At 44.5% G+C, this 26,611-nt stretch overlaps 1 protein-coding gene across 3 annotated transcripts in view; it reads left to right on the forward strand.

Annotated features, from left to right (window-relative positions):
* The first annotated feature begins 21,534 nt into the window (after positions 1 to 21,534).
* The window catches only part of LOC140493483 (N-acetyl-beta-glucosaminyl-glycoprotein 4-beta-N-acetylgalactosaminyltransferase 1-like), a 687,601-nt gene continuing 682,524 nt past the window's right edge, over positions 21,535 to 26,611 (forward strand). For 2 of the 3 annotated variants that reach the window (XM_072591965.1, XM_072591968.1), the window contains exon 1: positions 21,908 to 22,033. In XM_072591965.1, coding sequence (XP_072448066.1) covers positions 22,025 to 22,033 — 9 coding nt within the window. In that variant the 5' untranslated portion in view covers positions 21,908 to 22,024. Of the gene's footprint in view, positions 22,034 to 26,611 lie in introns of all 3 variants that reach the window. The other variant, XM_072591967.1, reaches the window with a different exon arrangement.

Below are 26,611 nucleotides of genomic sequence, written 5' to 3' on the forward strand. Positions count from 1 at the left end.
TCAGCTCTCCTCTTTTCAATCTCCTCAGTTAGCTGCAAAGGTATGCATTCTTTTTAGTACAATTATATACCTCTTTCCAATTAAGATGTCTTTAAATAGTTCACCAGAAACCATAAGGAGTCTTTTACAAGATTTCCTTGAATAGAAGAAAGAGCAATTTTATTATTTATTAATCCCAACGCAAAATTTAGAGCTATGATGTCCAGCATGACAAGTGCAAAACTGAAAATGTGTCCACTTGAAAAGATGGATAGAATATATGGTTTAAAGTACTTAGTGTGTCCTTAAGGTATTTCAACCTGAGACGACAATCATTGAATCGATGTCTTGTATCTTCAGTGATGGAAATATTTCAATTGTCCTTTGAGTTCTTGATGTTCTGACATTTTCTGTTATTCAGTTCTGTCATTGAGCACTTTTCCTTCTGGAGTGGCTAAGAGAGCATTTCCTCCAGTCCCAAATCCATCTCACCCTGCTCTGTCAAAAGCAGCTACCTAAAATACAAACTGTTTCTTTGTATTCCAATGTCTGAGTTTCTTGTTTCTAAGCATGATAATTGTAGGCAATGTTGTTGATCTTGAATGTAGATACTTATCATGCAGGAATACAGTGTATTGGAAACGAGGTTTCTTAATGCCACACTAGTTTTCAGTTTGCTGTTAAGGTCAATTTTAGTTCAAATATTTTTGTTAGTCCACATTGATTTGATATAGTTTGGCTAACTCATGTTGTCAGGTGATTGCTATGACCATTTTAGGTTAACATTGTATCCTTTTTAAATCCATTTAGAATCGGATGATGAGAATTGAAAACAGAAGTCCATTTTTACAATCATATATTTAGGCTTTCCATTCTATATATTAAAGGAAAACGCAGCTCCGAATGAACGATGTATTCATTTTGTGATTAATGCATTGTAGGTTCATAACACACAGTTTACAGCACACAGTATGGCCATTTGGCTCATCAACTCTGCACTGCTCAACAAAAACCTGACTACACAAATCCTATTTTCCAGCACTTGCGCCATAGATTTAGAGGCTATGGCAACGGAAGTCAATATCTAAATATTGCTTAAACGTTACTAGCGTTTCTGACTCAGCCACCCTTTCAGGCGGTGAGACTGCCACTCTGAATGGAACGATTTCTCTCCAACTCTCCTTTTTGCTTTCCACTTCTTAACTTAATTCTATGCCCCTGGTCATTGATCCCTCTGTGAATGGAAGATGTGCCTTCCTATCCACCTCATCTATGTCTATCAAAACCTTATACATCTTTATTAGACCCCCTCCTAACCTTTGCTGCTCTAAAGAAAGCAAGTCAAGCCTACCCACGTGTTCCTCATAGCAGCATAAAATTCCTCTGCACTCTGTCTAGTGCGATCACATCCTACCTATAATGTGGTGACCAGAACTGCATGCAATACTTTCATGTGGCCATTTTATATATTAAACATGCCCCTTGCTGTTATATATTATGCCTTGGCTAATAAAGGCAAGTATCCCCCAGGTAACTTTTTAACCACTTTATCTACCTGTCCTGCTAGCTTCAGGAATTTGTGCCTACGCACATCAAGATACTTCTGACCTTCAGTGCTTTCTTGGGTCCTACCATTTTTGTATAGTTCCTGTCTTGTTAGCACTTCCCAACCACATACCAATGCCTTGCTGGATTTCAATTCTATTTGCCACCATTTTGTTGATCTGACCAGTCCATTGATATCCTCCTGTATTTTACAGCTATCCTCCTCACTATTTACTGCCCTAACAATTTTCATCCATGAACTTCATGATCATACCCCTTATATTTAACTTCAAGTCATTAATGTACACCATAACCCCAATGGTAACAAACTTGCATCTCTCTGCCATTACCCTCTGCCTCTTGTCTCATTAAACCTTGAATCTAATTTACACTTAGATCCCACGGGCTCTTATTTTCTTGACCAGTCTGCCACAAAGAACTTTATCAAAAGCTTTGCTAAATCCATATAATCCACGTCAGATGCATGTCCCTCATCAACACTCCTGGTTACTTGCACAAAACATTCAAACAAATTTGTCAAAAATGACTGTCCCTTAACAATTCCATGCTAATTATGCTGATATATTCTGTCCCTCAGAATTCTTTCTAATAATGTCCTCAGGTTAGACTGACTGGCTTGTAATTTCCTGGTCTATCCCATCATCCTTTTTCAAGCAGTGGGACAACTTTGGCTCTCCACCAGCCAGAGAGAACTTGAAAATCAATGATAGGATCTCTGATGTCTCCTCCCTTGCCTTCCTCAACAGCCTGCGATACATCTCATCTAGCCCTGTAACTCATCTAACTTTCAAAGCTTCCAAACCCTCTAGTACCTCCTCTCTCTCTATGTTAATTTTTTCTACTATTTCACAGTCTCCATTGTGAAGTCTATATCTATGTTGTGCTTTTCCATTGTTAAGGCAGATGTAAAGTATTCATTGAGAGCTGTGCCTATGTCTTTTGAGTCCACATAGCGATTAGCTCTATTGACCCTAATGGGTCAAGCTCCCTTGTTAGTTATTCTCCAACAATGTTTGCGTTAAATTTCTAAAATTTGTTCTTTAGCTCTGCTATCCTTGGATACCTTTATTTGTTTAGGTACAAGACGCATCCTCTTTCATTTGCGTGATAATCGCAAACCATTGTGTATTTTTATATATCTTACTGGTATATGTGAAGAGTAAAGATAATCTGGATGGCATGGTGGCTCAGTGGTTAGCACTGCTGCTTCACAGCACCAGGGTCCCAGGTTCAATTCCAGCCTTGGGTGACTGTCTGTGTGGAGGTTGCACATTCTCCCTGTGTCTGTCTGGGTTTCCTCCCACAGTCCAAAGATGTACAGATCAGGTGAATTGGCCTTGCTAAATTGCCCATAGTGTTAGGTGTGTTAGTCAGAGAGAAATGGGTCTGGGTGGGTTATTCTTTGGAGGGTCAGTTTGAGCTGAAGGGCCTGTTTCCACGCTGTAGGGAATCTAATCTTAAAACAAAGAATGTTAATTCCATTCCCTTATAGTGGCTGGAGGCTGTTTTCTTTAGAATAGCAAAGATTGCAGGAGGATTTAATTGCTGTACATAAAATTAAAAGTCTACATCATGACAGTCCAGACGAAGACCGTTTGACCCATCATATTTATACTTGTTCTCCACCAGCCAGTACCCTGTCCTCTTCTGACATACACACACATTCCCCCTTTAGATAGAGTGGATAGGAAGGGCCTATTTCACATAGGGGAAACTCATTAAGCATAGAGTTACATTTCAACTAAATGGTAGAAGGATGAGAGAAGAATTGAGAACCTTATTCAGTCAGAGTGGTTGAGGTCTTGAATTCATGGCATGATAAAAGTGGTCGAGGCAGAAATCATCACTACATTTAATAAATTAAATGGCTATATGTATGAAATGCAGAGCTTTTACCTTTTTTTGCCATATAATTTCTGTATGTTCTTCCTTGCCAAGATATAATAATATAAAATTTAATTGAATCAACTTTCAAGTATTCCACTTTATGTATCACAAACCCTTTTGTAGTATAAACACAGATCTAAGAGAAAATTAATTCCCTTTTGTCCAATGTTTCCAAAACAGTTGTCGGATAGTCATCAGCAGGTGGTTTTGACAGATGTACAGTAACCTCAGAGTTGCGAATCGTTTCTCCATGTTCACCCTGTGCAGACGTACCTCAACAGCTCCAGAATGCCAAAGAACTGAAATGAATACACAATGCCTTCAGGGTAATGGGCTGGAACATGATTACATTTTTACATTTTCTGTTCAATATGTCCAGTAACCACAACTTCACAAATTCTTACAACAGTTGCAACAGTTCCTACTTGGAAACAGTAATCTGAATGACATTTCTGAGTAGAATGCATCACTGATCAATTATTTCTTTACACTTACGTTCAAACCCTGTCTTTAATGCCTATCAGCAATGCCAGGGGCACACTATGGAAAACCTCTTGCTCAGAATGTACTCCCAGTTAAAGAAATTGCTCTGTCTACTTTCCTAGTGAATTTTAGCTTGTCACTTATGTGTCTTTCTTCAGAGAGCCTTTTGTAGGGAAGATGGTATTAGGAAATTTACAAATATAGTTTTGATGCCTTTTCTTACATTTAAAAGCTGAAGGAAAATATTTCATTCTGGCCTGATAGATCCTACTTCTTCTCCCTGATGAGAGCACTTTGCAATGGGAACACATCAGCATCCTTCCTTTCGATTACCACTACAACACAGAGCTCCAGTTTTAACTCTGAGGTTTTTGGAGGATCCTTGCTCCAGTCAGGCATGAGTGTCAATTATATGTAAAAATCCAGGTCCAGAAACATCAATCCAACTGCAGTTGGATCTTATCAAGCCAATTATTAAGGTGGCATTGCTGCCTCATAGCATCCCAGGACCCAGATTCGATGTCACCCTTGGGCATCTGTCTGTGTGAAGATGCACATTCTCTCCATGTCTGTATGGGTTTCCTCCCACACCCAAAAATGTGCAGTTTGGGTGACTTTGCCATGCTAAATTGCCTATAGTGTCCAGGGACGTGCAGGCATGGATTAGCCATAGGAAATGCAGGGTTATGGGGGTAGGGGATGGGTCTGGGTTCAATGTTCTTTGGAGAGTAAGTCTATACTTGATGGGCTAAATGGCTTGCTTCCACACTGCAGGGATTTTATTGCCACTGTTGAACAGCGTCAGAAGAGCTGGGACAAGGAAATTACATTTCTTGTTTCATGTCCTGAGAATGACCCAGAAGAGTTTTCAGTCAATGAGGTATTAGTAAAGAAGAGTCGCTGTTATAAGGAAATGCAACACACAAGTTGTACACACCAAAACCCCACAGCAATTATGAGATAATTGACCTAATAATCTTTCTCAGTGAAGTTGGTTGAGGGATAAATATTGACCAAGGCTGCAGGGAGAATGCAATATTTCTTCTGCAATAATACTCTGGGAGCTTTTACATCCATCTGAGAGGAAAGTAATGGGCAGAGTCTTATAGAACCCTGAACCATGTGGGTGACAGTTCAGGGAGGACCTTTCTCGACATAATTAACCTCATTTTCTAACAAAGTGTCAGACATTGAGATGGGATTCTCGATAGGCGGTAGCGAGGTGCCTATTAACTGGGATCATTCTTGTTATCGGTATCATGAACTGCACATCTCACCTTATTAATATGCAGCTTCCTCTGTCATTACCACCAAATAAACACCAATAAATCCTGACACAAAGTCAAGAAATTGGCTTGGTTGTCAGTAGTCCTCAATCAAGTCCTCAGGGAGACAACTTTCAGGTGGGAGGTCCTGGCCCAATGCGTGAAGGGCAAATTCCAATATCAGTCCAGAGGCCTGAGCACAGTCAGTCAGTCAGCCACCCAGGGTGGTCAGGATCAAGATCCATTTCTTATAATGAGGTGAACAGTCAAATAAGAAGCAGGCTACCACAGTCTAATCTCTGGCCTTACTGTGGGTTGTTTTCTCCTGGAATGAGAGATAGGGAGGCTTCAAGTGAAATGAAAATAGGTGGCACAGCTATTCGTTCTTGTGAGAGAATGTTGGCAAAGCAAAGTGCAGAAGGCAGAGTGTTTGGATGGGTGAGAGTGAGTGAGGGAGGACAGTGTATGCAATATTGAATGGTAGAGCATAAGCTTTGGGAAGAGGTGGGCCCCGAAGCAGGGATAGAGTAAGTGTGAGGTAGTAGAGAGAAGAGGGTGACACTTAATATGACTGAGTGAGGGGGCCTGGACTGTCTTCCTTCACTGATGGGCATTCCTCAAGACAGCTGACATCACAATAACCCAGTTGGCACCCTTGGAGCAGGCTGACAGGATTGGATGGAGTGAACCCCTCAGCTAGTCCTGGGAGAGGAGGACATCCTTCCTTTGCACTAGACTGCCAGGTGCCTACCCACAAAGTAGGCAGCAATTTTCATTTTATTTTGCCAAGTGCAGGGCAAAAGCCATAAACCATGCAGAGCAACTTCGGACTGACGTGCATCTGGGTGCACACAGCCTTTTAGAAAAGGCAGGGTGTCAGGGATGCAGTCAATTCCAGGAGTGGTCTATCCTTCTGGGCAACAGAATTGGGCTGGCATTGGACAAATGGTCACCAAGGAGGCGGGGCAGTTAATGAGGTGAGTTTGGGATGACAGGGTGAGACAGTTAGCTCGGTTTCATGGAGAGAGACTACCCCTGAAACAAAACTGACACTTAGCCGAAGAAAATGCAAGATTCAACCCATGACTGTGAAGAAAAGGTACAACGGCAATCATGCCAATGTATCCATGTTCCCCACATTTCTGGGCTGCTCAACAACTACTCTCCCTCATTGCTTCCCTATAAGTTTCGGAGACATGAAGCTGTTTATGTTCAAATTTCATAAATCCCTGGCTCGGTCTCAGCTGAAATGTGCTCAACTCCTGGTATCACATTATCAGAAGGATGTATTCACTCTGGAATGTACCCCAAGGAGATTCACTTTGAAGACGTGGGATGAGAGATTTGTTATCAACTGGGATTGAAGAAATCAGGGCTGTTTTCAGAACAAAGAGGGTCAACGTGTAATTCATTAGAATTTTGCAAAATTACGGGAGCTTCTGATAGAAGGTCATTAATCAGACAGTGCAATTTTAAGGTACGTAACAAAATAACCAGAGGAGAGCTGTGAAGACAGGTGGCATGATGGCTCAGTGGTCAGCACTGCTGCTTCACAGCGCCAGGGACCTGGGTTCAATTCCAGCATTGGGTGACTGTGTGGAGTTTGCACATTCTCCTGGTGTCTGCGTGGGTTTCCTCTGGGTGCGTTGGCTTCCTCCCACAGACAAAGGATGTGCAGGATAGGTGAATTGGCCATGCTGAATTGCCCAAATTGTTGAGGGTTGCGTAGGCTAGGTGCATTAGTCATGGGTAAATGTAAAGAAGTCGGGGATGGATCTGGGTGGGATACTCCTTGGAGAGTCGATATGGACTTGTTGGGCCAAATGGCCTGTTTCCCCACTGTTGGGATTCTAAGAATTTTGTTTGAAATGCAACCTGTCTCACTGAAAGACCCATGGAAGAAAATTCAATGGTAACATTCAAAAGGAAATTTGACAATGAATTGAAGGGTAAGAAATTTTCAGGGCTGTAAAGAAAAGATAGGATTGTGACTGAATAGGTAGTTCTTTTTCAACAGCCAGCACAAGCATAATAGGTTGAATTATCTTCTTTGGTGGTGTACTGTTCCGTGACCAAATGAAATGCTGGCTGAATTTGTTTTGTAGATATACAAGCGAGAAGTTGGTTCATCAAGAAAACTGCTTTTCAGGATATTTTCTTCTTCCCTTCTAAGCTTGCCTCCAACACAATGCCCAGTTGAAAGGACAAGCACATAACCTGCTCCACAGCCACTATACACAGAAGCAATGTCCCAGACACCACCATCGCCATCCCTGGATATGTCCACTCTCTGGTAGGAAAGGCCTTGTAGAGGTGGCAGCACCATAGTGGACAGTTGGAAGGGAGGCCTCAGCATTGACTCCGGACACCATGAGGTTTCATGGCACCAGGTCAAACATGAGGAAGGAAATCTCCTGCTGATTACCACATACTGCTGTCCCTTGGTTGATGAATCAGAATTCCTCCACATAAGATAACACTTGGAGGATGCATTGAGGGTGGCAAGGGCAAAGAATGTACTCTAGCTGGGAGACTTCAATGCCTATTACCAAACATGACTCAGCAGCAGCACTCTTGACCGAACTGGTTGGGTCCGAAAGGAGATAGCTGCTAAACTGGGTCTGCAGCAGCTGGTCAAGAAGAGGAAAAGAATACTTAACCTCATCTTCACCAATCTGCCTTCTGCAGGTGCATCTCAGTGTTGGTAAGAATGACTACCACACAGTTCATATGGAGATAGAGTCCCACCTTCACATTGAGAAGAACATCCATTTGTGTTGTCATAGAGTCATAGAGATGTACAGCATGGAAAGCATACCAAATGCCTTCTTCACTATCCTATCTGTCTGCAACTCCACTTTCAAGGAGCTATGAACCTGCACTCCAAGGTCTCTTTGTTCAGCAACACTCCCTAGGACCTTACCATTAAGTGTGCAAGTTCTGGTAAGATTTGCTTTCCCAAAATGCAGCACCTCGCATTTATCTGAATTAAACTCCATCTGTCACTTCTCAGCCCATTGGCCCATCTGGTCAAGATTCTATGTTAAAATATAATTTAGTTTCATCATTTCTTTTCATTAAATAGTAAACACAGCATTTCATCTCTTGCTACTTTTTCCTCTTCACTTGTTATGCCATTTAAGTAGAATCATATGTTGTATCATGGTGTTGTGTGGCACTATCACTATGCTGAATGGGACAGACTTCGAACAAACTGAGCAACTCAAGACTGGGCATCCATGAGACACTCTGGGGCATCAACAGCAACAGAATTGTACTCGAGCACCGTCTGTAACCTCTTGACTGGTATATCTCCCACTCAACCATTACCATCATGCCAGGGGATCAACCCTGGTTCAATGGAGACCACAGAAGGAGCAACATCATGCATACCTAAAATTAAGGTGGCAGCCTGAAGTTTCCAAATAGGAATACTTACATGTCAAACAGAATAAGCAGCAAGTGATATATAGAGCCAAGTGATTCCACAACTAATAGATTCAGATCTAAGATCTGCGGTCCTGCCACATCCAGTCATGAAGAGTGGTGGACAGTAAAATAACACACTGGAGGAGGAGGTTCCACAAATTTCCCCATCCTCGAATATGGGGAACCAAGTACATCAGTGCAAAAGATAAGGTTTTGGTTTTCGCAACACGCTTGAGCCAGACGTGTCGAGTCTATGATCGTTCTCGCCCTCCGCCAGAGGCCCTCAGCATCACAGATACCAGTCTTCAGCCAATTTGACTCACTCCACGTGATATCGAAACAGTTGGAAGTAAGGGTTAGTGCAAAGGCTATGGCCCCTGACAATATTCCATCAATAGTAATGAAGACTTGTGACCATTAAAACTGATAAGTGTAAAGTTTAATAATAGAGCCATATTTTGCCTTTTTGGTTAAAATGCAGAACTAGAGAAAGAAGAAAAAACAAGCAGCCCCAATTGCTGATCACCAGAAATGTGGGTCACAATGAGGCTTGAGCTACGGAGGTCAATTTCAACTAATGTTGCCTGTGGTTGGGCACACTACACTGAGCTTGACATCAAAGTGTGGGTTGAACTTGAGCTAACTTTCAGCCTGGGGTCTCCACCTCTCACAGCGTGCTGTTCCTTTCTCCCCTCTCCCACTCTTATCCCGTTCCCACTTTCTCACCTCCTACCCTTGCACGCCCCCCTCCCCATCCTCCCATCTTTCACTGCCCCTCTGTCTAACTTCAAAATCAAAATCCATTCTGAACTTGTCCCCACCATTACCTCAGCAACAAACATTTCACATCAAAACAAATTATTTTCTGAAGGGACTTAAATGTTAAAAGGCAATTTGTTTTTTTAATAAATGAAATGAATGAAAAATTAGAAGTGAACTGACAGTCTGATTATTGTTCATCTCCTCATCATCACACCCAACTTGCAGTCCCTGTCTGCCATTTGATTCTCATTATCATCTCCGGGTATGCGACCCTCATCTCCTACACGACCTCCCCAAGTCAAAGTCTTCCTGAAAGTCTTGTTGACTGTCCCTATCTCAGACAACAGTTAAGCTCAGTGTAAGTGAGTTTAGAAGACCACAGAGTAGTCTTTAACTTAACCAATTCACTCTTTTATTCTCAAAAGTCTCAAAAATATCCAAAATCAAATTGTTCCCAAATACGAATTGTAAACAGTCAAAAGAAACCACACTAAGTCACCCTTCTGGTAACCTAATATTGTATTTATATCGAAACATATTACCCAAGAATGCTTGGCTGGCCAGGTTGCATAGTTCCCTCACCTCACCTTACCTCACCTCACCTCAGGACAAGTTCAGGTTGTTCATGTGCTGTTTCATTCAGGGAGTTATGCTAGAGATCTTAGATGACGTTGAGTTTTATCCCTGATCTCTTATTGGTTGTACATTGATTCAGAGGCGTCCATGTCATGTTTTGAAGCACCGGTCCTTCCAATCAGGTACCAGAATTGCTTCCCTTCTGCTTGATTGGTCTGAGCAGTACCCATTGCCTACATGACTGTAATGTGTCCACTCGTGCAGCTTGACCAACTCTCAGTCTCCCTCTTCAAACTTTGATTTGGAGGTGCTGGTGTTGGACTGGAGTGTCCAAAGTTAAAAATCACACAACACCAGGTTATAGTCCAAAAGGTTTAATTGCAAGCACTAGCTTTCAGAACGCCGCTCCTTCATCAGGTGGCTGTCTTCAGGCTTTAACCCTTTGCAGCCCTGGCCAATGGCCTCTTTTCCCAGACCTGATCCACAGACTCACTGCCATTAATTTCCATCGGGCCATTTTTAACATTTTGAACAAAAGACCATTGCTCACTTGACAAAGAAGCAGGCTCTAAATGTTAAAAAGAATAAAATATGTTTTGATGAACTTGCATGTTGAGTTTACCTCTATAAAATGCAATACTAATTGTTTATATGCCTATTTAAATATATGGTACTTAGTTTCTGCATGATGAACATTCAGCTTACATTCCAATGGCAACTCCTTCCCATTCATTCCAATGAAGGGAACATTAGTGACATTATTTTATCCAATTATTTGCATTGTATGGAATTCCAATAAATTAAAGTCACATGACATGAGGATCTAGTCCAACATAATCTGGTGTTGTGTGACATCTGACTTTGTCCACCCCGCCAAAAAGGCACCTCCACATCACTCCAATAAAATGGACCTTGATAGAGAATTTCCCATAATACAGATTTTCAATGAATCAAACCCTTTGTATTCAGACTCATTGTATGACAGTACAATGACATTGAACTGCTTTCCGCTCTATAAAACTGATTGTCAAAGCGAAACCTTAATTGCACAATCTTGACACATTAAATGATATCAGTTCTGCAAGTTTTAAAGGTAGGTACATTATTCAGAGTAAACTGCTGGAAATTAACACTTGAAGATAAAGATGCTTTTGTGTAAAAACGTATGCTTGTCTTGAGAGATTGTGAAAAAACTCACAGATACTGAAAAGCTGATATAAAGAGAAGAAATTGGGAGAAAATCAGATCAGATCTATCAGCATTTGAAAAGAGAAGATTAGTTCAAAAATCCAAGACAGGAGAGATTGAGAATACAAGTTGCAGGAAATAAAAATGAACAACTAAGGGGCCAATTCTGGTTCTCAGGTTTGTAACATATGCTGGATGTTTGGAATAACACGTGCCTATTTCTCTCTGGCCCATAAGTAAACCTGGACAATAATCTGGATTCAATGAGGTAAAAACGATGACTGCAGATGCTGGAAAGCAAATACTGGATTAGTGGTGCTGGAAGAGCACAGCAGTTCAGGCAGCATCCAACGAGCAGCGAAATCGATGTTTCGGGCAAAAGCCCTTCATCCCCGAAACGTCGATTTCGCTGCTCGTTGGATGCTGCCTGAACTGCTGTGCTCTTCCAGCACCACTAATCCAATAATCTGGATTCACCCATCCGTTTCTATTTTGTGGTGGGAGACAGGATTAAGCGTTCAAAATAGGCAGCTCAGTCAATGGGGATGTTGAGGGTGGTGAAGGTTGGAAATTAGATCCTTTTGCATGTTGTAAAGAACATGAAGGCGCATTTAGTTGCTTAACCAGTAATTTATTTTTCAATGGAGCTTAAGGGCTTGAGAGGTAACCTTATAGAAGTGTATAAAATCACGAGAGGTGTAGATAGAGTTAATGGTAGGTGTCTTTCCCTACGATGAAGGATTTCAAGACAAAGGGGATCATTTTTAAGGTGAGTGGACTTAGATTTTAAAAAGACGTAAGGGGAAATTTTTTTTTACACAGCAGATGGAATGAAGCCTGTGGAATGAAGTTCCTGAGAAAGTGGTGGATTTGGACATAATTACAATGTTTAAAAGACATTTGGATAAGTGCATGAACAGGAACAGTTTGGAGGGATGTGGGCTAAGTGCAGGCAGGTGGGACTACGTTTGAGATTATGTTCGGCATAGACTGGTTGGATCAAAGGTCTGTTTCCTTGCTCTTTGGCTCTATGTATCAGGAGATTCTAAAAACATATCTGGTGTCAAAGGACTAGTTAGGCTTCTGGTGTTGTATATGAAGGTCCCATCCTATTACCCTCACCCCTGTCTGGAGGCACGGTGATACACAGATTAAATTTACCACCAATTGAGTCTCTCAAACAAGAAAGCAGTCCCCTGGGGGTTTGGTTAATGTTTACTGACTTTCAGTATTGTATAAGGTAATAGTTCTAAAAGGACTGATGTTGGATACTGTATTAGGCTCCAACCAATTCTGATGATATCATGCAGTCCTGGGTGAGAATCAAAGAATCCAGCTCTAGATTTCATTAGATATGTCATGTCCATCTTCTGTTTCATTTAGAAATTATGTCTAACTAGCCAATCTAAGTTGCACCTACTACTGTCTTGATTAAGTCAAATGTCCCTTTCTAATAAGATGCATGGGTGGTTTATCCTTTACCATTCCAAGACAGATCTTTACATCCAGTGATATCAGTGGTGGAGATCTCAAACAGTTGGCCTTGCCTAAGGGGGCCATTCCTCTTTCCATCATGGTTCTAGGTTGAAAAGAGTTACATTCTGTAGTCCCAAACAATAAAAGGTTAAATCCGTTGACTGGTTGCCATACCACGCGTATCTTTTGTGCCCTGGAGGGAACAGTTTTCCATATTTATTTGGATTGTTTTCATTTGATAACTGAAGCAAGGAAGAGGTCTAAAATGGAAGGGAACATGGTTACAGGAGAGTGGGAGAATCTGACAGGAGAATTGAGAATGCTGTTAAGTTGCCAAAATCTGTTTTGGCTGGTGTGTTGCAACGTGGCTGGGAGAAAGATTAGAAGCTGTTGTAGAACTTTGCATTGAATTGACTGGAACTGTTCAGTAGACAAAATATGAAACAATTGAGCAGGCGGGCAAATTGAAATGGTTTTGAGAGACGGAAATTAGATGTTTAGAAAAGTGATCATCCAATTTGTATTCCTATTTTACATTGAGGAGACATCACTGTGACTGCATTAGATTAGAAGGAATAAATGTAAACTGCTCTATTACATAGAAACAACCTTTAGAAAGCCCAGATAATAGTATGGGGGAGAAAATGCATGGGCAATTACTTGATACAATTGTTAGGGAAGAACATCTGATAGTAGGAGCGATTAAACGGTGATTGACCGTTTGAAAAGGTAATGGCTCTTTCAGGAAGCAGATAGTGAAAGGAGTTTCCGTGTTGGAATAATGTTTGCAAGTTGGCAACAGGCAATCAAATTAATGTAGAGATTTGGGTGAAAGGTCAGTACAAGTTGTGAACCATTTAAAATAGTAGCATTAGAAATTTAGTGGATAGAATTTCAATGGGGAAAAGAAATGTCTGTCCCACGTCTCTTCAAATGTTGATTGAAATGTTGTGTATATTTGACAGTTTCTACTTTTATTTAAATCAATTCACCATTTAATTCTTCAATTTACAGAATGTCTAATGAAAGCATATTCCTGACTGAACTTTACTTCTTAGAGGAGGAATTATGCATTTTTCAGGCTACATTTTAATAATTTATTTTGATTTTTTATTATGTTTACTAATAACCCTCAGGCAGCAAGAAAACATCACTGATTTATTTTATGCAAAAAGTAAAACTTGCATTCATATAGCACCATTTAGAAATGTGAGTAATCTCAAAGCACTGTATAGCCAAAGAAGGATTTTAAAGTGGGATCTCAGTTGCAATACAGGAAATGCTAGGAATCCAAATCGTATTCAGTACTGTTGGAGATTGCATTACATAAATGTAAAGCACATCTTGGATAAAGTATATATAGTGATAGAAAGTCTTGAAAATGGAATGAAGGGTACAGATAAAAATTTTGGTTGTTTCTTTTTATGACACATCAACCAAAATCTAAATCTTTTGTTTGATCACAAAACTGCAAAGTCATGAGTCAGAATTCTAGACTACTTATTTCTCTTAATCCATTCAGGGCATTGGGGTGAGCATTTATTTCCCAGCTCTAGTTACCCTGAGAAGGTGGTGATGAACTATCATCTTGAACTGTTGCAGTCCATTTGGTGTAGGTACACGTACAATACTATTACGGTGGACTTTGATCCAGTGACACTGAAGGACATATTTCCAAGTCAGGATGGTGATTGGCTTGGAAAGGAACTTGCAGGTGGTTGTGTTCCCAAATATCTGTGGCCTTGTCCTTCTGGCAAGTAGTGGTTGTGAGTTGGGAAGATTGTTTCTAAGATGCTTTGGGGATTTCTGCAGTGCATTTTGTAGATGATACACACTGCTGCTACTATGCATCAGAGGTGGAAGGAATGGATGGGCTATCATAATGTCATACAGTCATATAGCACTGAAACAGACGCTTTGGCTCAACCAGTCCACGCTGAACATAATTCCAAACCAAACTCATCCCACCTGCCTCCTCCTGGCCCAAATCCCTCTGAATCTTTCCTATTCATTAACTTATCTTATACTTGTCTATCAAATATTATAACTATACCTGTATCTACCCACTTCCTCAAGAAGTACATTCCACATGCGCACCACCCTCTGTGTAAATAAAATGCCTCTCACGCTCTTTTTTAAAATCTCTCTCCTTTCACCTTAAAAAATGCCCCTCCTGATCTTGAAATCCCCATCCAAGGGAAAAGACACCTACCATTAACCTTACCTATACCCTTCATGATTTTATAAATCTCCATAAGGTCATCTCTCAATCTCCTACACTCCGGTGAAAGACATCCCAGCCCATCCAGCTTTTCTTTATAACTCAAACCTTCCATACCTGGCAATGTATTCCTGATGAAGGGCTTTTGCCCAAAACATCGATTTTACCGCTCCTCGGATGCTGCCTGAACTGCTGTGCTTTTCCAGCACAGATACCTGGCAATATCCTTGTCAATCTCTTCTGAACCCTCTCTCACTTAATGATATCCTTCTTATAACAGGGCGACCAGAACTGAACACAGTACTCCAGAAGAGGCCTCACTAATGTTCTGTACAACCTCAACATGACTTCCCAACTGCTATACTCAAAACACTGAGCAATGAAAGCAAGCACGCCAAATGCTTTTTTAACCTCCTCACTTTCTCCTCCCTGTCTATATGTGACACAAACTCCAAAGAATTATGTACCTGAACCCTTAGGTCCCTCTGTTATACAACATTTCCCAGGGCCATACCATTAATTGTATAAGCCCTGTCCCTGTTTGTTGCACCAAAATGCAATACCTCACATTTATCCAAATTGAACTCCATCTGCTATTTTTCAACCCACTGGCCCATTTGATCAAGGTCCCTTTGTTATCTTCAATCAAGTGGTCTGCTTTGTGCAGGATTGGGTCAAACTTGGGAAAATTGGAGGAGTTGCACTTGGTCAAAGAGATAGCTTTTAAGTAGTTTTTAATGGAAGGACAAAAGGTAATGAGGTAAATGGTTCAGAAAGAGTTCTGAAAAGCAAGGATACACTGACTGGAAGATGCAGACCAGAAAGGGTGATTTTGTGCATCTTGAATCTCATTAGAATTTTGTCCCCGGGTGTGTACCACATACGAACCAAATCCACTGGAGGTGATAGTGTGGAATGAAATTCCTGAGGCAGTGCTGGATGCAGGCAAAGTTACAATGTTTAAAAGGCATTTGGATAAGTTCATGATTAGGAAAGATTTGGAGGGATATATTGCAGGGGCAGGCACGTGGAACTATCTTAGTTTGGGGTTATGTTTGGCATGGAATAGTTAGACAGAAGCTTCTGTTTCCGTGCTATACAAGTCTATAACTTTGACTGTGTCCAATATATGTCAGGATGCAATCAAAATGCAGATAGATTCATTGTCAACAGTTGGACCTTGTGGTGCAATGCTAGTGTCCCTTCCTCTGGACCAGAAGGTCTGGGTTCAACTCCAAGCTGCTCCAAAGGTGTGGAATAACATGGCTGATAGGGTGATTTCAGAGATCCCTGGAAGACTGTTTGTTAGAGTGGCTCAGTGGTTAGCACAGTTGCCTCACAGCACTAGGGACCCAGGTTCAATTCCAGCCTCGGACGACTGGCTGTGTGGAGTTTACACATTCTCCCCATGTCTGTCTGTGTGGGCTTCCTCCCACAATCCAAAAGATGTGTAGGTCAGGTGAATTGGCTGTGCTAAATTACCTGTAGTGTTAGTTACATTAGTCAGAGGTAAATATAGGGTAGGGGAATGGGTCTGGGTGGGATGCTTTTTGGAGGGTCAGTGTGGACTTGTTGGGCTGAAGGGCCTGTTTCCATACTGGAGGGAATTTAATTTATGCTTATCAGAGAGCTGATCTCAAAGAAACATATTAGATTCTTAAGGGACTTGACAGTGTATCCCCTCATAGGAGGCTCTAGAATGAGAGGGCATAGTCTTAGTCAATAGATGCAGGAATAAGCCATTCGAGAATCAGTAAATGGAGGAGACGCCAAGGCCTTTAGATTAGATTCCCTACAGTGTGGAAACAGGCCCTTCAGCCCAACCAGTCCACACCACCCCTCCGAAGAGTAACCCACCCAGACCCACTTCCTTCTGACTATCACTATGGGCAATTTAGCATGGCCAATTCCCCGGCACATCTTTTGTGACTGTGGGAGGAAACCGGATCAGACGCAGGGAGACAGTCTGCGGAGGCTGGAATCGATCCTGGAACTAGTGAGGCAGCAGTGCTAACCACTGAGCCCCCATGCCGCCCCAATGTTGCCTCCAATTGTGTTTAGAGTCATAAAGAGGGCTTTTCCTTTCTATCATCAATTAAAATGAGTCTTCCGATGACATGCGGGAGCGTTGCTTTAATTGCTTTAAATCTTCGAGTTTCTCGAGGGTAGTTTTTGCTCACCCCAATGATGTGGGGGATAAGATGCATTCAGGCACTCTTCCAATCACAATCACCAAGCTCGCAAAATTAACCCTCTCAAAACTTACACTGCCCGCTTTCTGAACTGCCTTTCAACAGGAGGAAGCTGGAAAATGTTGATAATGGGAGGTGGACGATGTTGCCTTTGGATAAGCTTAAACCCAGCAACAAAACCCCCCCAGCTGTGGCAATCTCTCCGTGTCACTGTGCAGCAACGCTTTTAATTTGACAAGTAAAACTGCACATAGCCTGCATCCGGAACAGCGTGTGCTGTCTACTCATTCATTTCTGTTCGCTTCACGTTCACAAACAGATTCAGCGGGACGGATTCCTTTACATTTCGAGAACCTTGGAGGTTTTCGGAATAATTTGGATGGCAGAGGGCAGGCAGGGAAGGTACTTGGGGCAAACCCTGGGCGGGGAGGACTAGTTTCGATCAGCTGAGTTCTGCGGTTTCAATAGAGCCTGGAAGAGTCTGATTTTATTATCGCTGGGTCCCAAAGTATGAAGGGAGATGCTGGAAATACTCCGCGGGCGTCTGTGGGCAGAGCGGGCAGTGGCGTGTCAGGAAGAGGTTAGAGATGGAAACAACTTTGACTTTGCTGCCAACTGGTCACATTTCTGCAAAGACGCGAGACTACGTGACAGCTCACTCCAACTTTATTCACCGCGTAGATCTTTTTTTAACGGAACTTTTCAAACGCGTGCACCAAGAGCCGAGCTGGAGTGGGGGGGGGGGGGGGGGGGGGCAAGAGTGGACTGGTGCAAATAATTCACTTCAGCTCAGAGCGAGATCGCCGGCAGGTGTCACACAAGCATTGACAGCAACACTTCACTGCAGAGTTCCGCTTCGGTTCTCTCAGCCTGTTGCGCCTTGGTCTTTTTTATTCAGATATAACGGGGGTGGGGGGTGGAAGGTTGGAAATCGCGTGGATAGAAAATCCAAGTTGCAACCCCTCTCTGGTCCCACTTGGTGACAGCAGAAGGGGCTTGTATTTTTTTTGTAGGTAGGCGGTCAGTACAGGAGGGAGAATAGGATAAACTGACGAGGGTCTTATCAACGCGAGTACATAGTCCGCAGCTTCTTTTAATACACACTTCAGGACCTGTAGACAGAACCATCGAAACAATAAAAGCACAAACGGTAGCTATTTGCTCCATCTTGTCCGTGCTGACCCAAATGCTAATCTTCCTTCCAATGTTCCAAGATAATGCATGGCTGAGAAGTTGTTTCCGTCAGGCGGGGAGACTAGTACTCTTAGGCACAGCATTAGAATTAGAGAGGGGGTCAATTTAGAACGGAAATGAGGAGACATTTCTTCAGCCAGAGAGACTGGTGGGCCTGTGGAATTCATTGCCAGTGGGCGCAGTGGAGGCTGGGATGTTAAATGTCTTCAAGGCAGAGATTGATAAATTCTTGATCTCGCAAGGAATTAAGGGCTATGGAAAGTGCGGGTCAGTGGAGTTGAAATATCCATTAGCCATGATTGAGTGGCGGAGTGGACTGAATGGAGGTTTAGGGTGAGAGGGGAAAGATATAAAAGAGACCTAAGGGCAACATTTTCACGCAGAGGATGGTACATGTATGGAATGAGCTGCCAGAGGAAGTGGTGGAGGCTGGTACAATTGCAACATTTAAGAGGCATTTGGATGGGTATATGAATAGGAAGGGCTTGGAGGGATATGGGCGGGGTGTTGGCAGGTGGGACTAGATTGGGTTGGGATATCCGGTCAGTATTGACGGGTTGGACCGAAGGGTCTGTTTCCATGCTGTACAACTCTATGACTCTATGACACTTAGCCTCTGGGTTTTAAACTCTCTACCAACTCTCCTGTCTACTCTAGTTGTACCCTTCGTAATTTTGTCTACCACAACCATGTTAAAAATCACACAATACCAGGTTATAGTCCAACGGCTTTATTTGGAAGCAAAGGCTTTCGGGGCGCTGCTCCTTCATCAGGAGCTCCTTCACTAGCTCCGAAAGCTAGTTCCTGATGAAAGGCCTTTGCCGAAAATATCGATTTTCCTGCTCCTCGGATGCTGCCTGACCTGCTGCGCTTTTCCAGCGCCACTCTAATTTTGACTCTGGTCTCCAGCATCTGCCGTACCCACTTCCGTCCAGCTCCGAAAGCTAGCCAGTCCCACAGCAGCTAGAGAAAAAGGCCAGAGAATTACTTCATCAAAACCGAAAGAACTGCGGGTGCTGGAAATCAGAAACAGGGACAGCAATTGCTGGAAAAGCTCAGCAGGTCTTGGTAGCATCTACGGAGAGGAAGCAGAGTTAACATTTCGGGTCCAGTGACCCTGCCTCAGAACTCAATCGCTTGAAATGACTTTGTGAGGCGCCACTCCAGTGCAGGCATGTTCTTAAGCGGGGAGGCGTTGAGAACTGAACCCGGCGGCGAGTTGGAGCCGCTGGTTTACATTAACCTTGTGGTTTTATACCAGCGGAGGTGTGCAGTTTGTACGCCGCGTTTTGTAAGAAGGAAACAAGCCACTTTCTCAACGCTGAACCCTGACTCCCCTTCAGCCAGCAACACGTTTTCTCCAGAATTGGATTTCACTTTCTGCCGGTCAGCCAAGAGGAAATAAAGAGTGCACTCTGGGTCATGAACCATGCGGACTTTGTGGGAATGAGATTCCGAAATGTACAGCTGTGTGCGTTAAGACACGCGACAGGTTTCCTACATTCTTTTACATTTTAACCTCAAAATAGGTGAGAGATCCGCTTCAATATGAGGAAAGGTTACCCTGGGGGTTAATAAGCTTGTAACATCCGGACCAGCATGTTACCGTGGAGGAAATAGGCCAGTTTTTTTTTAACAGTAAGCACTTAAATCAGAAACTATGTTTGCAACTCTTAAATATCACACGTTGTTTTATTTGTAGGCGGAAGACAGAATCAATAATGAAGCAGAATTCGCTCAAGTATTCCTCACCAAAAAAAATTCCAACTGTGTGCAGCTCAGAAGGAGGCTATCCTGGGTCTTTTAAGGTGAACATTTTGGGTTCTAACGTCTGAGTTGCAGCTTTCACGCTGTTCTTGGTAGGTTGTAGGCCTGTGAGCATTGGATTTAAAGTATGAGTTTCAGCCCCTTTCTCACTGCAGAGACTGACTGTAGTTTCCAAAGGCTGACTAACACCACGCTGCTGCGTTTTTTTTAACTAATAGATGGTGGCACTTTAATTGTGCAGTTCTTTGATGAAGTTATTTTATATTTATCCTAGTCCACCTTGCAACGGGCGGAAATGATCAACAGCTGCCCCAGGCCTTCCTCCTTTCTTCACCCTCCTTCAACTTTCGTGAAGGTGATACCACACCTTTCTAATTCCAAGCGCCCACTCCCACAACCCAAAGCTCTGCTTTTCTTTTTGCCAATTTAGAGACTGAAATAGTTTAAATATCAGCCGTGGCTCATTGCCTCTTCCAGTCCAACCGGGTAGGCTCAGAAGTTGAGCACGTCCATCCACAAAGACACACTGTCACAAATATCCTCTTCTTAATGTAACCCTCAGGCTCCGACTTTTCTCTCAGATGGTCTTCAAATGTACTGTGGAAGGATTTTGAAGAACAAGTGTGTACCTCCATTTCTTTCAACGTGACTAAAATATTGCTCCTCCAGCAATTTCTGTCTTATTCTGATTTGAATATGCGTCTTTCTCATTATGACATTGCTGTTTGTGAAGCTTTGTTGTGTGCAAAACTGGCACATTAGAACACTTCAAAAGTAACTTCTTCGACTGGCAGGAGCCATCCTGCGCTGGTGAAGGGGGCTACATAAACACAAGTCCGTTTTCTTGCAAATTTTGTCCCAAAAGTTAAAAAGCGAACGGTATATCTGCGTTCCACAAAAGAGAATAGATAAAAGTAATAGGGAGGGAAGAACGTTAAAGTTTTATTTTGTTGAACTTGCGCACTTTCATATTTTGGGTTTTCTTTTTAACTTTTTGCAGAAGAAACTGAAGTTTACTTTCAAGTAAACGTCCTGCCTGATGAATGCTGCATTGTCCTCGGATTTACCTGGTACTTTAAACAGTGCGTTTTGGGGGAGTTTCTTGCAGGAGAACAAAAGGAACTGCAACTATCATTTTAAAAAATGAACCCTATTCCTAACGACATAAACATAAAAAGTACGAATAGGTAGTTTTGAAATTAAACCTTCGTTCTCTTCCAACAGGGACAACTGAGTTCACATTCTGCGACTGATTTCCCCCCTACCCGCTGTAATGGTCCAGTCCGCGAGTAGCTGTCACCGTGCTGAAAGTGGGAGGATGCAACCTAACCTGATGGCACCGTCAGGTCCCGCCTTCCCCCTCACTCCGATTGGTGCGGGCCGCTGCCTGTTCGGTCGTCTCTGGCGTTCTATTGGCCGTGAGCGGGCGGTGACGCGCGGTTGGTGGGCGCGAGGAGCCGAAGATGTAGCATTTTTCGGCAAGGTTTGGTAGAGGGCCGCCGGGCGGAGACACACATACGCACAGTAAGAGGTTAGAGCAGGGGGTTAGTGGAGAGAGGGATGCACACACAGCCCCGCCTGGCAGACCAATGACTTACCCATCCGCTTTCTCCGAGTGAATGACAGGGCGGGCACCGCTTTGAAAGATGTGGTGGCGGCCGTGAGCAAAGTGAGCAGGGGGGTGGGGTGGGGAGGGGTGTGTGTGTTTGAATACAGAAGGGCGGCTGCTGCCAGAGAGAGAGAGAGAGAGCGGAGGGGGTTGGAAGCTCCGCCGCTGCCTTCCCTTCTCTGGGTCTCTCTTGTGAGTGTGTGTCTTTCTCCCTCCACCGGCAGTGCAGAGGGAGATGGGCTCCCGGCGGCGGCTGCTGCTGCTGCACCCCCACTGAAGAAGAAAAGGATGTGGCGCTTCCCCGTCAAGAAGATCCGCAAACAGTTCAAACTGCTGCTGGTGCTGGTCCTGCTCACCTTCGGCATCTGGTTCACGTACCTGCACGTCGCCGTGCTCAAGAGTGGCCGGGCGCTTAAGCTGCACATCGCCTATGGACGCGGTGAGTTTCCCCCTACTCTTGAGCTGTCCGTGCATTGCCTAAAGACGTTCATTCATTCATTCACACAACTCCTCAGCCCTCGCTGCGCTGAAACCTCTTGAACGAGCACCGCTGGCTGGAAGTAAACTTCACCACCAAAAGCTGCTCATGAAAATAAAAGTTGTTTGTTTGTTTTAAGTTACTCTGAAATGGACCGGTCTGCCGAACAGCTGGCTACAAATCTGGGACAGGTTTCTCCTCATTCTAATTAAGCGCCTCTCCCAGGTTATTTCTTGACTGGAGTACGAGCGAACGAGTGTTGTTTTCTGAAGTTACAAAGATAGGAATTGCTGGAAAAGCTCAGCAATCTGTGCGGACAAAGGTCCACTCGACCCGAAACGTTAACTCTTGATTTCTGTCTACGGATGCTGCCAGACCTTCTGAGCTTTTCCAGCAATTTCTGGGGTTTTTATTGTATCTAATTTACAGCATCCGCGGTTATTTCGGTTTTAAATAAAAGCTGTTTGTTTGTTTTAGTGGCTCGGAGATGGACCGGTCTATCAAAACAACTGGCTGAAAAATCTGGGGCAGGTTACTTTTTCACTATAATTAAGTGTAAGCCCCTCTCACAGAATATTGCTTGAATATTGAATACAAAACGAACTTGTTTCTTATTTGATGTTACAAAGACGGAAATTGCTGGAAAAGCTCAGCAGGTCTGGCAACATCGAAGGGGCGAGAAATCAAAAACTAACGTCCAGCGACCCTTACTCAGGACAGTTCTTTTCCAGCAGTTCTTTTGATTTTTTTCCCCCTTTTGGAAAAAAAAACATTTAAAGGGCCGTTGGAATTGGGTATTTGGGCAGATGCGATTTTGTAACAGGAGGGTGTGTAAATTTGCGTCTGTGTGTTTGGGAATGGATGAGATGCTTGCTGTGTATTGTACCATCAATGGTATCACATCCACAGAGTTGTGCATTGAATAGACCTATCGAGAAAGATAGCGTCCAAGCCAAAGTAGAAACCATACTCCAGCCTGACAGAAACAACTCTGTCGAGAGCTCGATTAGCAACATCGGGGAACTCAGGTTGACAAGTGTAACTGGGCTCCCGTTTGAAACTCTGCAGAATGTCAGGGTTTGGAGAGTGTCTAGAATGCGGAATAATATTTGCAGCCAAGTTTATATGAGAAACAAAACTCGCCTTTTTGAATGTGTGACCGTTGGGCCCGAGAAACGGGAAGAAGGGGTTTTTTTTTAAGGTAATGGGGAGATTTGTTTTGTGCTGTCGGTGATTGGAAGTTTACAATAAAAAAAAGTGTAGCATCCCTCTATATCAAGTTGATATCAACCACTAATCTCCAAATCATATCAAGTTGTTGATCTTCAGAGTGTCACGTTGTGAGTTTTGTTTTAAATGCCCGGGTTTTAATTCGTTTCCAAACGCTTCTTATTGACGAGTGGGTAGGGTTGTGTCGGTTATAATTTCAGGAGTTTGACCCACGCCCTCCTCACCGGCCGGCTCCGGGCGCTCTCTGGATAAGCAAGCCGCTGAGTGTAAGATATGTGAAGCCCCAGGAGGGGAGTGGTCGCTATTCTGTGGGTTGCAGGGGCTGGGGAAGGTGGGAGCATAGAACACCAGATCTCTCCTCACTCTGGACTCCCCTCAGAAAGGAGGGCTCACTCCACGTTCATCAGGGGACCCTGCCCCGCTCAACAGTTTCCCTCCCACCAAGGTGCAGAGGCCAGCTCTGTGGTTGACAGTGAGACCACCCCAGTGAATGCTGAGACTGGTAAACAAACACACACGCTGTTGGCAGCACCAGGGGAGGACGGACAACAGCGGAGGTCCTGAATTCAAACAGATTCTTGAACAACACCCACAACCTGGGAGCACCCCCCCCCCCCCCCTACGGCTGGGACAGACCCTCCCGGATATGTGTGCCAGCCTTGGTCAGTCACCACACACCCTAACACAGTGCGCGCTCCGTATGCCCTCCCATTGCAGACCTGCCGAGATCACCTTATCTCTGGATCATTGACAAAGTGGGAACAGCTTCTCTCTCTCTCTCCGTCAACCCACTCCCCCTCTTTGGCATTGGCTACAGCTGATGGCGATGCATGTTTGTGTGTGGGGATTGCAGATTGGAAGTGTCTGGTTGGGTGGGGGGACTGTCTAGGAACCAGAGCATTGTATTTAATTCTGGGCTGAGATTTCAGAGGCAGCAGCCTACCATTTGGTACAGTTAGATTCCTGCTCCATTCCCACCCCCACCCTCACTTCCCAGTTTCTCTCTCGCCTCACACAGGCCTCTCCCAGGTTTGGTCTGGTTGGTGACACTTCCAGTTTTGCTCTGACATCATACTTTAGTTCATGTTCTTAACTGAATGATTGATTCCTCACTGGGATGTGGGTGTGAGTGGTAAAGACATCCGGGATTCCCCGTTCCCAGCCTGGTTACCTGCTGGGCCACTGCAAGGGAAGGGTCAGAGACAGCCAAATGATAGGGAAGGGTAGTCACCTCCTCTCATCTCGCATCTCTCCTCTCATACAGACACACACACGCGCACACATACACACACAGCCTTTCTTAGAAACACTCATTCACTCTTTTTCTATCACATCCTCTCTCTCACACACACCCTTCCCTCACACACAAGTCCCCTCTCCCTCTCTCTCACACGCCCCCTCTCCTCCACACTTACACCCCCCCTCTCTCTCACACCCTTGTCCCTTATACACAGGCCCCCCTCTCCCTCTCTCTCATAAATGTGCCCTCTCCCTCTCTCACTCACATACACACACACTCCTGTCCCTTATACACAGGCCCCCTCTCCCTCTCTCTCTCACACATGCACCCTCTCCCTCTCTCTCTCACACACACTCCTGTCCCTTATACACATGCACCCTCTCCCTCTCTCTCTCACACACACATCCCTGTCCCTTATACACAGGCACCCCTCCCTCTCTCTCACACACACGCCCTCTCCCTCCCTCTCTCTCACACACACACACTCCTGTCCCTTATACACAACCCACCCCCTCTCTCACACGCCCCCCCTTTCTCTTACACACCCCCCTCTTCCTCTCTCTCTCACACATGCCTCCTCCATCTCTCCCATGCTCCCTCTCCCTCTCTCTCACACATGCCACCCCCCTCCCTTTCTCTTACAGACATCCTCTCTTTCTCACACAAGCACACACACACACCATCTGTCTCTCTCTCTCACACACACCCATACCCTCTCTGTCTCTGTCACACACCTCTCTCCCTCACATGCTCCATCTCTCTCTCTCATGCACACCCCCTCTCTCGCTCATGCACAACCCCTCTCTCTCTCTCACGCACACCCCTCTGTCTCTCTCTCTCTCACGCACACCTCTCTCACACACACACCCTCTTTCCTTCTGTCTCATGCACCCCTCTCTCTCACACTCTCTCGCTCACATGCCTCTCTCTCACACCCCTCTCTCACGCACTCCTCTCTCTGACACACACTCCCCCCTCTCTCCCTCAAGCACTCCCCCCTCTCTCCCTCACGCACATTCCCCTCTCTCCCTCAAGCACACCCCTCTCTCTCACGCACACTCCTCCCTCTCTCACGCACACTCCTCTCTCTCTCACACACACACCCCACTCTCTCTCACACCCCCCACTCTCTCTCACACACACCCCTCGCACACACCCCCCCTCTCTCACACACACCCTCTCTCTCTCACACACGCCCCTCTCTCACACACACACCCCCCGCTCTCTCTCACACGCCCCTCTCTCTCTCACACCCCCCCCGCTCTCTCTCACACGCCCCTCTCTCTCTCACACACACCCCGCTCTCTCTCACACGCCCCTCTCTCACACACACCCCCCGCTCTCTCTCACACGCCCCTCTCTCTCTCACACGCCCCTCTCTCACACAGTCCCTTCTCTATCTCTCACACATGCGCCCCTCTCTCACACACACACGCCCCGCTCTCTCTCACGCCCCTCTCTCTCACACACACACCCCGCTCTCTCACACACACAGTCCCTTCTCTATCTCTCACACACCCCTCTCTCTCTCATACACACGCCCCGCTCTCTCTTTCACACACACAGTCCCTTCTCTATCTCTCTCACACACGCCCCTCTCTCTCACACATACGCCCCTCTCTCTCACACACACACTCCCCTCTCTCTCTCACACACCCGTCCCTCTCTCTATGACACACACACCCTCTCTCTGTCTCTCTCACACCCCTCACTCTCTCTCATAAGTATATGCAATCTCTCTCTCCACTTACACTGTCTGTCCAACACACGCACACACACTCATACTCTCACACAGTCTCTCCTCTGACTCACGCACATGCTCTCTCTCTCGTGCTCTCTCATTCCAGACTGTGAGAGGCAGAGTTACTTCTCTGAGGAATAGTACTCAATTCGATGGCGTTTTACAACAAACTAACACCATGGCCATGCACCCTAGCTTCGTGTTTGTGCAACAAAATGTCCTTCTCTTCTCTCAGCTTTATAAACTCCCTGCTACCTACTCAGCATCCCCTTGTTTTTTTATCACTGCTGTGTGATTTGCATGCTTTTACCCTAACATGCTTTCCGCT

This window comes from Chiloscyllium punctatum, chromosome 22, assembly GCF_047496795.1.
Source record: "Chiloscyllium punctatum isolate Juve2018m chromosome 22, sChiPun1.3, whole genome shotgun sequence".
Lineage (NCBI taxonomy): Eukaryota > Metazoa > Chordata > Chondrichthyes > Orectolobiformes > Hemiscylliidae > Chiloscyllium > Chiloscyllium punctatum.